Here is a 13,683-nt window from a genome sequence, read left to right as displayed (position 1 = left end):
ACATTATCTGTTCAGTCCTCCAACTGGCTGACGTCACAAATTCCCATCTAAGATCTGGGTGTGGATGCCTCCAGGCCTTATCCCTCTAATTTTATTTCAAGACCTAGTTTCTTGTCATTTTTCCAGGAAGTCTTCCTGGGTCATCCAACAGAAATTTATCTCTCCCATCTCTCTCCTCCCATGGCACATTTCCAGGGTCTTTATGGCAGTTTATATACTGGCCCCTCTACTCGCGACATTTTCCGTCAGCACTATGCAATGGAAATATAATGCCAGTCACATATACAACTGTTAATTTTCTAGTAACCATGTTTTTTTTTCCAATTACAGTTTACCAGTTTACATTCAATATTATTCCATATTAGTTTCATAGACAATCATGTACTTTATAGAGTAGTCCCTCCAATATTTCAAATATCCTCCTGGCTTCATACATAGTTATTATGATATTATTGAACATATTTCCTATGCTGTACTTTACAGCTCTGTGACTATTCTGTAATTACCAATTTGTACTTTTGAATCCCTTCACCATTTTCACCCAGCCCCATCATCCCCCTTTCTTCTGTCAACCATCTGTCTATGACTGGTTCTATTTTGTTTGTTTATTTTGTTCTTGAGACTCCACATATAAGTGAAATTATATAGTATTTGTCTTTCACTGTCTGACTTATTTCACTTGTCATAATACCCTCTAGATCCATCCATGCTGTTGCAAAAGGTAAGATTTCATTCTTTTTTTTATAACTGAATAGTATTCCATTTTGTACATGTACCACAGCTATCTTATCCACTCATCTATTAATGGGCACTTGGTCTGCTTCCAAATCTTGGCTATTGTAAATAACGGTGCAATGAGCATAGGGTGCATATATTCTTTCAAATTAGTGTTTTGGGTTTCTTTGGATATATTCCCAGAAATGGAATGGCTGGGTCATAGTCCAGAAGCCATATTTATTGAATGGAGTTAGGCAAAATTAATTGTACTAACATTTTTGTTAATGTTTGATTTGTAAACATTGTAAAAGAATGTTTGATTCAACATATCCAAAAGGTTACTGCAACATGTGCCCAATATAAAAATCATCTGTGAGATAAAATGGTTACATTTTCTAACCATACTAAGTATTTGAAATTTGATGTGTATTTTACACTGACTGCACATCTCAGCTTTGGCCACATATCACGGGCTGACAGCCACAGGTGGTCCTGGAGGCCATATTAGCACAGTTCTGGTTCTTTGAGTTCAAGTCTGTGACTTTTGCTTTAAGTTCTTTAGAACTTTAATGTCCACTCCCTGGGCCCACTTTAGGTGCTTAGAAAATATTTGAGTTGATTCAAATATGAATTCCTCTTGGAGAGTATCCTTTGATGTTTTTTGTTTGTTTGATAGTTGTCTGTTTGAAGCCACAGTCTCTTTGGAGAAGGTATACTATCTGTTTTAAGGAAGGGGAAGCAATCCAGAGCAGGTTTTATTTGAGAGGAGTGGGGGTTGGGAGAACCCCAGGGGCATAGTGCATTAAGAGAGCAGGAGGTAGTGCAGCACAAGGGGCGGATGTCAGAGTAACTTCTCCATGGTGCACTGTGGGATCGGGCGCCGTACCCGTACACATGAGGCCCTGGTGGCTCTGCACCGTGCTCAGCCTTCTCTGAGCAGGTTCCCTTGGGCTGCCTGGAAAACATCGTCTGCCAGAAGATTTGTTTGGAATGTAATGTGATCACTCGAGTCCCCAAAAAGAGCTACAGGAAGAACATGTTCTCAGCAAAGATTTTTTTTCCAAAAACGGGTTGAACCAGTTTATACCATTCATGACCAGAGGCTTCCCATGAGAATTGCCTGGCTTACCTCATAATTCACCCATAGTTGAGTTTGTCAAAAAAGAATTGTCTCCAAGAGAGTGCCCTCAGATACAAGATCATGGCTTTCCAGGGAAGAGAGAGCTCTTAAAGAAATCAGAGTTCTTTCCCGAGGTCCTCTGAGGTCAGGTAATCAGTGTACAGAAGTGGAAGGACTGAAGTTTGGAAGTCCCCAGGCTGATTGTCACTCACAGGGTAATACATTTGCTCCATACATAAGGAGGAGCAGACCGTGAGCTGGGTCACATCATTCCCAGACGAGGCTCAGGATGTGGTGACAAGGACCCACTTTGGAAAGGAACACCCCTATCTTCCAATGTCAGCTCACCCATTATCTGGAACACCCAGACATTACAGATCTTAATTTGTACACTTCCTAGTAGGGACTTTTGGTGGTTTATGCAAAGCACTGTAACAAGTGGTTAAGGCCTTCGCCCACTAGCATGTGAATTTAAGGGAGTTACTTTGCCTCTTTTAGCCACGGGTTCTTCACCGTGAAATATGGGTAGTAACAGTCCCTGCTTCCTAGGGTTGTGTGTTGATTAAACTGTGAGATAAAGGACTAATTAATGCACGAAAAGTGCTCCATAAAAGTTCATAATGATTTGAAAATTAAGCCCAACATAAACCAGGATAATTTAAAGTAGAAAAGTGAGTTTTAAAGGAGTAAAGAAATCAATATTTTTCACGTAAGAGGATGCTGACTACACACCATTGCACAGTAAGTGATGGGCAGCTGAGGGTAATGAGAAGGAAGGAAGCCTCTCATCTTAGTCCCCGGCTCTTAGTCTAGTTGGGTGGACTAAACTGCAGGAGGAAAACCTTGTGTTAGCCTGTGACGCTCCCACTATAAGAACACTGGAGGCCACAAGAAGTTGCCTGGTAGTCAGAATAGACCAGAAAGAACAATTAGGATTTGGTTAGGCAGTGGGATGGCACCACTCACCCGAGGCAGAAACCTATATGCTAACCAAGGCATAGCAATGGGATGAGCTGCCTGTCTTCCAAGGAGAATGATGGAGGAAGGGGAAGGGTGAGGATGAAATAGGAAGCTTTAGTGACAAGTAAGAAGGGTAATAAGATCAAAAGAGAAAATAGAACAAGGGCTCATCAGCAGGCATAGGCCCTACAATATTGGGAAAAAGATGCTGAGATCCATAAAATGGCAACAGCTTATATTGTGGAGAAGAGATGGGAAGGGAATGGAGGGGAACAGGGAATTCATCTCCAATCCCATTGTCTGTTCTGTGGCACAGACACCCCGAGAGCTCCCCAGCTCTGCCAAGAACACTCTCCCGCAGTGCCTGTCACGAACGCCTGTCACGAATTTCCTTAGGAATACCTAGGAAAGGCTCATCTAAGGCACGTACCTTCTCTCTGCCTGGCTTTCTCACCTGTCCTTGCCAAACCTGGCCTTTCTATAAGGAATAATTAGATAACATCTTCAGAACGTTTTGAGCTACAAGAAGGGAGGACGTTGTGCACACACATACAGGCACGGTTATTTTCGCAGGATTCTGTTTCCTCTCTTTTCTTTGAATCCATCTCCTGGTAACAGCTGTCTGGCTCTCTAAAGCCAGCAACAGCTGCAATAATGAGCCCACCATTTGAGCCAGGGATGACACAGGCTCAGCTCTGAGGTGCAGCTGTTCTTTAAAGCTTGGTGTCTCGACCCTCCCCCTGGTCTGGAGAACAAAGAGGGCCATTCATTAACCCCCCCACATTTCCAGTTTTCACATGGGGAGATCCCCTATTCCTTTTACCAGTGGTGCAGTCTCGTCATTCTGCCACTTATGCGTAGTTTTACCATAAGAACTCTCGAGATGCCTCTCTGAACTTTAGTTTCCAATTCCAGTGGAGATGACACCATTATCCATATCTTGAGCGGGTTATGAAGTTCCCAAGATGTAATAGGTATGAAAACCTTCTACAAACTATAAGGCACTGCTCCCATAGTAGTTTTTATTAAGGTCCTTGTTCCTGAGTTTAACAAGTGAAAAAAAAATTACTGAACAATTTAGGACAGTGAAATAAACTGTCTAAATTGGACTGTCCACATAAGTGGTCACAGGAGTGAGGAGGCACAGAGGGTTTCTGGAGAAGACACTTGGCTGGACTTAGGGACTGGTAGAACCTGAAGGGTTAAGGGAGAGGAAGGGACATTTGGGGGAGGGACATAGCCCAGGTAAAAGGCAAGAAAAAAAAAATGTGTTCAAGGGACAGTGCAGAGCCTTCCTGGAATGGGGCAGAGAATGGGCACATAAAGTTGAAGGGTCGTGATGGGTCGGACCGGGGGTACCCTTACATGACAGGCAGGGATGTTGTCAGGAGAGGTTTGAGTGGCATGGAAAAGTCAAGCAGTGATCGAGATCATCCTGCTCCCTGAGTCCTGTGGCTTATCCCTATTTAACAGTCAGGACAAAGGGGCCCGTACGGGACATGCTCTTGGCTTCCAGGGGCCAGGCTCAGTAGCTTTTGGACCCTGCAGGTCTTCATCTGTCCAAGCCAGCGGCTCCCCACTTCTCTGCTTATTCAAAAAAGAGATTATCCAACTCCAGCCTAGACTTACCAAATCAGAATTCTGGGAGAGGGGCCCAGGAATCCTTCTGAAAATAAGCTTTCCTCTCTCCCCAGGTGTTCTTGTCCTCGTGGAATTGTGGGAATGCTGTGCATGTGACCTTGATGACTCCCTGTGCCAGGAGCCTCATCCACAGGCAGGCTTCCTATGCTGATGAAGGAGGTGACTGCTCATCTACAGAGGGCTGGGTAGAGTCACCCAGTGCTCTGTGCCCCACCCAACTGTGACTGAGAAGACTGGCACTTTCTTCAGGAACAACTTTCTCTCTTTCATATTTCTTGTTGCCCTACCCTGAACCTCCTTCCCATTTCTTTCTCCCCCATGCAAGCTAAATGCAGAGCTCTATCAAGGACTTAATAATCCTCATGTCCTATTTATCAATGTCCTGTTCTCTTTACAAGAGTATTCCCCCCAATCACCTTCCTTTCTCCCCTCCCTCCCTCCCTCCCTCCCTCCCTTCCTTCCATCTTCCCTTATTTCCTATCTTTGTCTTTTCTTTATTTTCAAATAAATGTAATACCCAGATGCTTTGATTCAACTTGGGGGCAACTGTGATTTTTGAGTCTTTTTCCTCTATTCATGGACCTACTCAGGTCAGCTTTGCCTAGTCACTGCTTCTAAAATTTTAAATTATTATCTTTTTGAAATTTAGAAAATATTGACAACTATAAAGAGTAAGAGCAGCTACCAATGACTGAATGCTTACTATGTCTGAAGACAGTTATCGAGAAATTTCTTTACGTGTATGAATCTTCACAAAAATCCTGTCAGGTAGGTACTGTTTTTATCCCCATATTATAAATAGAGAAACTGAAGCACAGAGAAACACCTTGGAGGACCGTCTTAGTGCAAATTGCTTTCAACTTTTTTGACACAGGTATTAAAATGCCACACCAAATACCAGTACGTTACCTTCTTACTGTCACATAATTAATGAAAGCAGAGGGATCCAGGTTTGAACAGGAACCCTATGCTTCTAATCATGACACAGACTACCCCTCAAGAATAAAGTCAGATGAATAAAGAAAAAAATGACCTTCAATTCCTATTACCAGAAATAACCAATATTTTTTTAAAATTTTCTTTATTGATTAAGGTATTACATATGTATCCTTATCACCTCTTCCCTCCCCTCCCCCATCATGCCTTCACCCCCTGGTGTCTGTGTCCATTGGAAATAATCATTCTTAAATACTTCATCGTTTTTTCTATGGAAAAATATGTAATTGGATCAAAATATTAAGTTTGCAATCTTGATTATAAATTCTTAGATTATATTTCCTATGTTATATATTCTCCATAAATATGATTTTCATTGACTAATAGTATTCCATCACATGGAGGGGACATAATTTATGTCATCATTCCTTTGTTGTTAAGTCTTGAGGTTGTTTCTAATTTTTTACTATCATAATACTGTGACAAATATTTTTGTTCATAAATTTTGACTGTAACTAGTTCTGTAGAATAAAGGCTGTGTGTCAAAGCTATTTTTAAATCTAAAGTGCATTCTAGAGACTTTAGAATATTTAAGAAATCTCACCAGTTGACCCACAGCAGTGTGTGTGAGGGACCATTTCCTCACCCTCTTGCCAACGTTGCCAATTTGGGAGGTGAAAAATGACTTCTCCTTGTAGTTTCCATTTACATGTCTTTGATTACTAGCAAGATGGGACATTTTTTTTACATTTACTACCACTTGCACTTCTTTTGTGAGCTGTCTATTCATGCCCTTGTTCATTTTCCCAGTGGTGGGCTCCTGTTTTTCTTATCCCTGTGAGATCTTCATAGCCATAACCTTTGAGTCTCAGATTTGTGAGAAATATTTTCCCTGGTTTGGTCTTTGCCTTGTATCTCTGCTTTCTAGGTGCTAATTAGCTTACAAATATGGAGACCTAAATTTAAAATGATCTAATGTAGAGGCCAGCATTTCTGAAAATAAGCAGCCTTTTTATGCAGATATCTGACTAAAAACATTTGTAGTATTCATTTTACTACCAGGAGTTTCCACATCTTAATTACTGGCCTTGGAGGGGACTAAAGAAGTAACTTTGCACGTTTCTGCTTTTCAGGCTGATAAAAACAGGGAACTCCTTGGAGGACCGCCTCAGTGCAAATTGCTTTCAACTTTTTTGACACGGGTATTAAAACGCCACCCCAAATACCAGTGGTAATAAAGAATCCAACTTAAAAGGGGGAGTAGGTGTAAATGTAACACATGAGATTTTTTTTGAATCTTGCTAGCCAGTTGCTGAAGAATTAGGGGTGAAGCACTCAGAGCTGCTTCCCCCCCTGAGCCTGTGGGGGAAAACCAGGCTATTTGGGGCGAAATGTTGACATGAGATTTTTTGAACCAAGAGGAAATGCTTATATTCTCTTGCGACAAGAATCATCCCCACATCCTGCCCTGTTTTTCTCAAGGGAGAATTAGCTGCCACTTCCTCTGTTTTTCACCCTGGTCCATGCTCTCATGTTCCTTTGCCCTACACAATGCATTCTCTTTTCTACCACCCTCCTGTGGTCCACAGAACAGCCCATTTTGTGCAGATGTGATGACTGTCCCCCCCCCCCCAAAAGAAACATATTCTTATATAGAGAAAAACATCGATATGAGGTCAGCTACCTCCTGCATGCCCCCTTTGCCCCCACCTTGGGATGGAGCCCACATCCCGGGCATGTGCCTTGACCAGGAATTGAACTGGTTCAGGTGACCCTTGGGTGCACTGGATGATGCTCCAACCATCTGAGCCACAGAGGCCAGGGTATTTAGTCACATTTTCCAAATAGAAGGAGGCTTACATTCTGATCAGGAACCACAGGGGTCCCACAGGGATGTGGTTACCTGTAAGTGGATTATTTTACGGGAAAGTCACGCTGACTTGGTTTCCATCTACATTCATTCAACAAAGAAAATGCACACAGTGCTTGGCTGTGGAATGGGTGGACGAGTTGGGATCTTGAGCTCAGGTTGTCAGCGTGTTTGAGGGGAAAGGAAGCCATACAGATGTTTGGGACAAGAAGGATGCTCTTCCTCCCCCCGTTGCTGAGTTAAGGGGATGGAGATACACATGATTTCAGGTCGGGGAAGCCTCAGGAATGGCTGGAGAAGTCCACAGGGTTTTCTCTTTCTGTTCAAAAGGGCTTCTACAGTTCAGCACATTTATCTTCTGTCTCTCATATGTCCGATGAAGTAAGCATTTTATTTCATTTCATGTGGTTTTTTTTTTTTTTTGGTCCGTATTTTGTCCTGGTAGAATACTTAGCCTGTGAAAATCATCTATTTGCTCATTGCATGATGCTTCACAATGGATTTGTAAGAGGACTAAAACCAAAATACTACATTTTGGCTTTCCAATGAACCTCAGACTCAAGTCAGGAGAGCCAAAAACTTCCAGTTTCCCGGGTTAGTCGGGAAAGTAATGGCAGTGACCTTGAAAGGACGCAGGCACTGGCCTTGCGAAAACTCTCACAGCTCAACAACACAGGAGTTCTGTGCCAGTAACCAAGTAGGGAATTGCTACTTTTATTTCTCTTGACTAGCTCAAGGACATAGGGAGACAGCACATTGCAATTAGGAGTTTTCTTCTCTCTCTCTCTCTCTCTCTCTCTCTCTCTCTCTCTCTCTCTCTCACACACACACACACACACACACACACACACACACACACACACACACACTCCCTTTGCCCCAAAAGAATTATCTGTTTTTTGGTTGTGTGTTAGTTGGGTGCCAAGATTCTGTGATGGCGTGAAAGAGCGCATGTTTTTACCTTAGTCCTAACTGTGTTCAAACACCGCCTCTATCTCTTTCCCAGCAGGAAGTTCCAGGGTCTGGACAGGCCGGAGGCTGGCATGGTCAGTGGGGTCCTGTGGCTGAGGCTGAGGGACTGTGGAGTATACAAAGGTCGGGGAGTAGACCCTAAGGGCCAAAGACAGCTATTGACACCTGGCTGCACTGAGTGTCTGTGTGATGAGCTCAGGGTTGGAGGCAGTGAGGACAGGATGCGGCTGCATTACTGCAGAGGATTCTGGGCGTGTCAACCGCAGAGGTGTTGGGTGAGGCTGTGGCCTTTAAGGAGAGGCTGTTTCCATTGACCTTGGGCGAGCGCCTTAGCTTCTGAGTTTCATTTCCTCTCTTGTAAGGTGAAGACGAGGCCTACCATACCAAATTATATGGAGGATGACATGAGATCCTGTATACAAGGCTCTCATTTCTGGCACCTAGCACAGAGGAAGTGCTGTAAGTACTCAAACAAGGAAAGTGTTCTTACTTATTAACATTAACACATAAAATTACTTGCGAAAGAATGAGATTTTTTTTTCTAACATTTTCAGTTATAGGAAAATATGCATAAATGTCAACTTACCTGCTGTTTAGTCAAGGTGGTTGCCTGGCCGTAGGCCAGGGAAAGCACTAGAAGGTGGTCGGGGAGACAGATGCCTTCTGTTCTGGAGCTGTGGACCCAAAGTTGTAAAACAGCCTTAGGACACGAACAAGGGCCCTTTCAAAGCCTGCCCTCCTCTGCTCCTCCCTCATGATGTGGAAGCGCTTGCTGGAGCCTGGCCCTCCAGTCCGACCACCTGGGTCTAGCATGTCTCCTCCACTTTTTAATCATGACCGTGAACAACTTTTTCTACTTCTCTAAGCCTCCATTCTTTTCTTATATAAAATGGGAACAAAAATAGTACTTTCTTTAAAGGATTTTTATAAGATCCCAATGGAATAAATCATACAAAGCCCTTAACACTAAATAAGCTTATGGGGGTAACTATGGGTATGGCCAGGACAGGGGCTGCCTTTGCGATTGTACACACAGCACTCCCTTCAGACTGTCAGAATCAGGCCTGTCCACGAATCGTGGCAGAGAAGTATGTGGGTGCTAATCTGTCTCACCATCTAATTTAGGAACAAGGATGGGAAGTCTAAACCTACGGCATCCTTTTAGCCCCTTCAGTGCTAGCACACAGGCCAATCTCAGGTGCTCTGTACACACTGACCATGTGATTGAATGGCACCAATCGGTCGTCCCGATTTTTAACTGTGTTGCTGCTATAGCTTGAGTTCAGGCATCAAGAGCACTACAGGGACCATCGTGCCGATGCCTCTGACGGTTCTCAGGTGTTCCAGCCAGGGGTTAAAGCCTGGCCCGAGGCAGCCTGCCGAGATTTGAATCCTGGGCTACCAGTTATGAGGTGTTAGGGGTGGGGTCTCAGGTGAGTTACTTAACCACTCCGTGCCTCAGTTTCCTATTAGTACAACAGAACTGGTGGCGATAATAGCTTCTACTTCCTAGGGTCATTGCGAGGATTTTGTGAGTTAATCTCTGTTACACACCTGGAGTGCTATCTGGAGCAGCCTCAGCCTCCAGGCCTGCCCTGCTCAGCAGCTGGAGCCGTGGCCCCGGCTCTGCTGTCCTGAACCCCATGTCCACAGAATGAGCTCAGAGAGCTGCAGGGAGACAAGCAGGTCCATGCACATCTGGTTCTGGTTTATCTCTTACTAGAGAAAGAGAGGGGACATTGGCAAGCAAGGATCCCAGGCAGTTTCCTTGTTCCCAAAGCAGGTTTGGGGGACCAGCAATGCTGGTTGCCTGAGGTCAGCAGAGGGGAGTGAGAGCACGGGAAGTCGTTCTGATACCAGGGACAAGAGCAAAGCCGATGCATATTAAGTGCCAACAGTGTACCGAGGATTTGACAGATGTTGTCTCATTTAGAAAACGAAATTTCGGAAAGTAGAAGTTTAAGGAATAAGCAATTTTAGAAAGAAGCTATAGAGGAAAAAAAGAGAGAGAGAGAGTTTCTGAGAGCAGAGGTGATATTATGTGGAAAACTGGGAGGTTTAGAATGAGGATTGACAGCCGACTGACAGTGGCAACCCCAGCGCCTCGGGTCAACTGAGAGTCCCTTCTTTTTGAGTCGCATTCAGGTCACCTGCCTCTACCACGGACAACTGAAATAAAATGTGTTTTTTTTAAAGGTGGTCTTACAGGGATATTGGCTTGACCGCTTTCTGCCAGGGAAATCTTAACTGAGTCTTTTAACCTCATAGAGCAGTGGTTCTCAACCTTCAGGCCCTTTAAATACAGTTCCTCATGTTGTGACCCAACCATAAAATTATTTTCGTTGCTACTTCATAACTGTCATGTTGCTACTGTTATGAATCGTCATGTAAATATCTGATATGCAGGATGGTCTTAGGCAACCCCTGTGAAAGGGTCGTTCCACTGCCAAAGGGGTCGCGACCCACAGGTTGAGAACCGCTGTCATAGAGCCTTAATATTTTCATCTGTAAACTGTTGGTTTATTTTTCTTAATAAAGGTTAATTAGAATATGTGTAAGTGTCCTTAAATAGTAGCAGCAGATTCCTGGCTTCCCAATAAGAGCTGAAGGAAAAGAAAGGGGAGGGGAGAGGAGAGGGGAGGCAATCACTTGTTACATTTATTATGTTTTATTAATGTTGTTCTGCCAGATAGGGCTAAGGGTCCTTTAGTAAGTAGCAAAATTAAGAGCATCCTCCGCAGATTGCCCGAGTGAGCGTTTCCTTCCCCGAGCCTACTTAATTAAAAAAGACCATCCATGTTTTAATTAGGCCATTGACATTTCGCTTCAATAACTGCAAAGGGGCCTTAACTAACCACGTTAGAGGACACGCTGCTATTACTCTGAAATGTAACGCACTGTGCTTCCGATATTCATACTCCCTTGTGGAATTAGTTCCGTGGAGAAAAAGGAGCGCTCACGGGACAAATGGGGACTCGGAGACACCCTTTTCCCAAGCCCAGGTCTGCCTCTCAGAGCATGTAGGAAGTGGAGCAAACTAGCGGGACCATCCAACCTCACACACCCCATCCCGGGGCATTTGGAGCTGGGGTGGGGAAAACAGGCAGGCTCCTAGTTAATTTCACACTTCCCCTATCCATTTCAAAAACAAGGTGTGACCCTGCAGCCAGATTTCAAAACAAAACAAAACACAAAGCACCCTCAGAAGGCTGACTGCCAGGTACCCTACCCCCTGTCCTGCCTTAAGGATCGTCCTCTATCTGGTGTCTGTTTGCTGTGACAAATCCCAACCTGCTCAGTGAAAGCAAGGGCTTTCAGCTTCTTGGAGGGTATTTCCTGCTCCTTAAGGCTCTGAGTTTACTGGAGCTGCCGGCCTTTGTCATTCTGCCCGTAGGCTTCCTGCACGTTACAAAGCCCTGGGGGAATTGCCTAAAGAGGGAGAAAAGGAGGAAGCTGGCATCCACCATGTCTTCTCCCAACAGCCCTATGAAGTAAGGGTTTATTGTCTGCGTTTGGCATAGGAAGGCATCCAAGCTCAGAGGGGGTACCTCCTCCCTGGACCTGTTTCTCCAACAGCACACCCCACAGGCTCTGAACCTCTAGGTGGGCTGAGGGGGGAGGGGGGAGGAGGCCCTCTGGGGCACTCTGCTCCTCTCCGCAGGCCCCTGGCCCCCGCCTCCTGGCTGCAGGCTGCCCCAGGTTTGTTTTCTTTGGCTCCCCCTTTAATGAGTTCCACAGGACAATGCTAAGTCTAGTTATGCAGCCTTAATTGGTTTAGTTACCACAAGATAATTCCTTTTTTCTTCTCTTGGAGGCCTTTTTGTTTAGAGCCGTTTTAGCTGGAAGATGCTAATTATCAATGAGGAGAAAGTGACACCTGAGGAGTTCATCTTCCATCTTGGTCCTCGCCCGTCTCCTTTGAACTCCCTCTCCGGCCTCTTTCCCACTTCATCACTCGTCCCCCAGCATCATAAAAGCCAGCTCTGCCCAGGCGGCACAGAACCTTCTTTCTCACTTGCCAGGGAGCCCTTCTCTCTGCAGCTGTCTCGCAGGCATGGACAACCTGAGGGAGACCTTCCTGGGCCTGGAGGATGGCTTGGGCCCCTCCGGCAGCCCCGGCCTGCTGTCCGCCTGGGACTGGAAAAGCAGGGCAGGGCCCTTCGAGCTGAGCCAGGCCTCTCCCACTCAGAGCCTCTCCCCAGCCCCCTCGCTGGAGTCTTACACCTCTTCTCCCTGTCCGGCTGCGGCTGGGCTGCCCTGTGGGCATGGGGGTGCCAGCAACGAGAGCAGCGATGGCTGCAGCGGCCGTGACCCTGGTGGCCTGGTAGAGGTGGACTACAACATGTTAGCTTTCCAGTCCACCTACCTGCAGGGCGCGGGGGGCCCCAAGGCCCAGAAGGGCACCAAAGTCAGGATGTCTGTGCAGCGGAGACGGAAGGCCAGCGAGAGGGAGAAGCTCCGGATGAGGACCTTGGCCGACGCCCTGCACACCCTCCGGAACTACCTGCCACCCGTCTACAGCCAGAGGGGCCAGCCGCTCACCAAGATCCAGACGCTGAAGTACACCATCAAGTACATCGGGGAGCTCACGGACCTGCTCAACAGCGGGAGGGAGCCTCGGCCCCAGAGCGCCTGAGCACCCCCTGGGCTCCCTGGACCAGCAGCACACGGTCATGTTTGCATGGTCAGCGTGTGGCCTTGTTGACAGGAGAGTTTTAGGGGAATTCCCCCTGGACTTGGTGGAACTGCCGGAGAAGCAGGTACTTTGCTTCCAGCTGCCCCACGATTTCTCAGGAGTCTTGCCCTTTGCAAAGACACGGATTCTTTTGCCTTTCTCTGTCTGTTCAAGTTACTTTCAAGGTTCAATGATTTTAAATGCAGTTTTTTAAAGTAATGTGAAATTATTACAATTCATCTTCTCTTGTCATATTGGCGTTGGGAGCTTTCTTTCCGTGGCCAATGAAACCTGTATTTTGTACAGGACCCAGTGTGACACCTGGATTCTTGTTTAGAAAGTTCGGTGTCAAGTAAAGGGCATAGTGTGCCTGTGACTGTCTGTGTGTGTGTGTGTGTGTGTGTGTGTGTGTGTGTGTGTGTGTGTGTGACAGAAACCCTGCCTTTACCTGCACAGGGACCCAAAATCCCTTAAATGCAGCAGCAATGAGTGTCATGGTAAACAGACAGTCACAGGCAGACAGGCTGTGTTAAGACAGAGTGACAAGCCTAGAGGTCAGCGTCCTGTCTTAAGGGAAGGAAAAGAAGGCTGTGAGCGAGGCAGTGCAGGGCATGGGAGAGGGTAGGACAGAGGAGGAGGAGGAGAGGCAGGACTCAGCACTGCGGGCTGGGCCTGGGCTGAGAGGGCAGGAGGGCCCTGTTCCAGGCCTCCTGTGAATATGACCTCGCTGGATCCCATCACTTACTCATTTCTCAAGTGAAGAGAATGACTCAAAAGAAAACCAGACTATTT

General features: G+C 45.8%; 1 protein-coding gene across 2 annotated transcripts; it reads left to right on the top strand.

The window, feature by feature from the left end:
• Positions 1 to 3,191: 3,191 nt before the first annotated feature.
• MSGN1 (mesogenin 1) lies at positions 3,192 to 13,476 on the top strand. 2 transcript variants are annotated; one of them, XM_059660498.1, is made up of 5 exons: positions 3,192 to 4,597; positions 5,088 to 5,206; positions 6,508 to 6,576; positions 8,251 to 8,675; positions 12,031 to 13,476. In XM_059660498.1, the coding sequence occupies exon 5, from the start codon at positions 12,271 to 12,273 to the stop codon at positions 12,850 to 12,852; it is 582 nt and encodes a 193-aa protein (XP_059516481.1). In that variant the 5' UTR covers positions 3,192 to 4,597; positions 5,088 to 5,206; positions 6,508 to 6,576; positions 8,251 to 8,675; positions 12,031 to 12,270; the 3' UTR covers positions 12,853 to 13,476. The 2 variants fall into 2 exon arrangements, with proteins under 2 accessions (XP_059516481.1, XP_059516482.1); XM_059660499.1 differs by having other exon boundaries at positions 3,192 to 5,206.
• The last annotated feature ends 207 nt before the right edge of the window (positions 13,477 to 13,683 follow it).

This window comes from Myotis daubentonii, chromosome 12 (assembly GCF_963259705.1).
Source record: "Myotis daubentonii chromosome 12, mMyoDau2.1, whole genome shotgun sequence".
Lineage (NCBI taxonomy): Eukaryota > Metazoa > Chordata > Mammalia > Chiroptera > Vespertilionidae > Myotis > Myotis daubentonii.
This window is presented reverse-complemented; position numbering and strand designations above follow the sequence as displayed.

What these genes read in the sequence shown, in the direction of transcription:
- MSGN1 (XM_059660498.1), top strand. Translation starts at nt 12,271, where the DNA reads ATGGACAACCTGAGGGAGACCTTCCTGGGCCTGGAGGATGGCTTGGGC.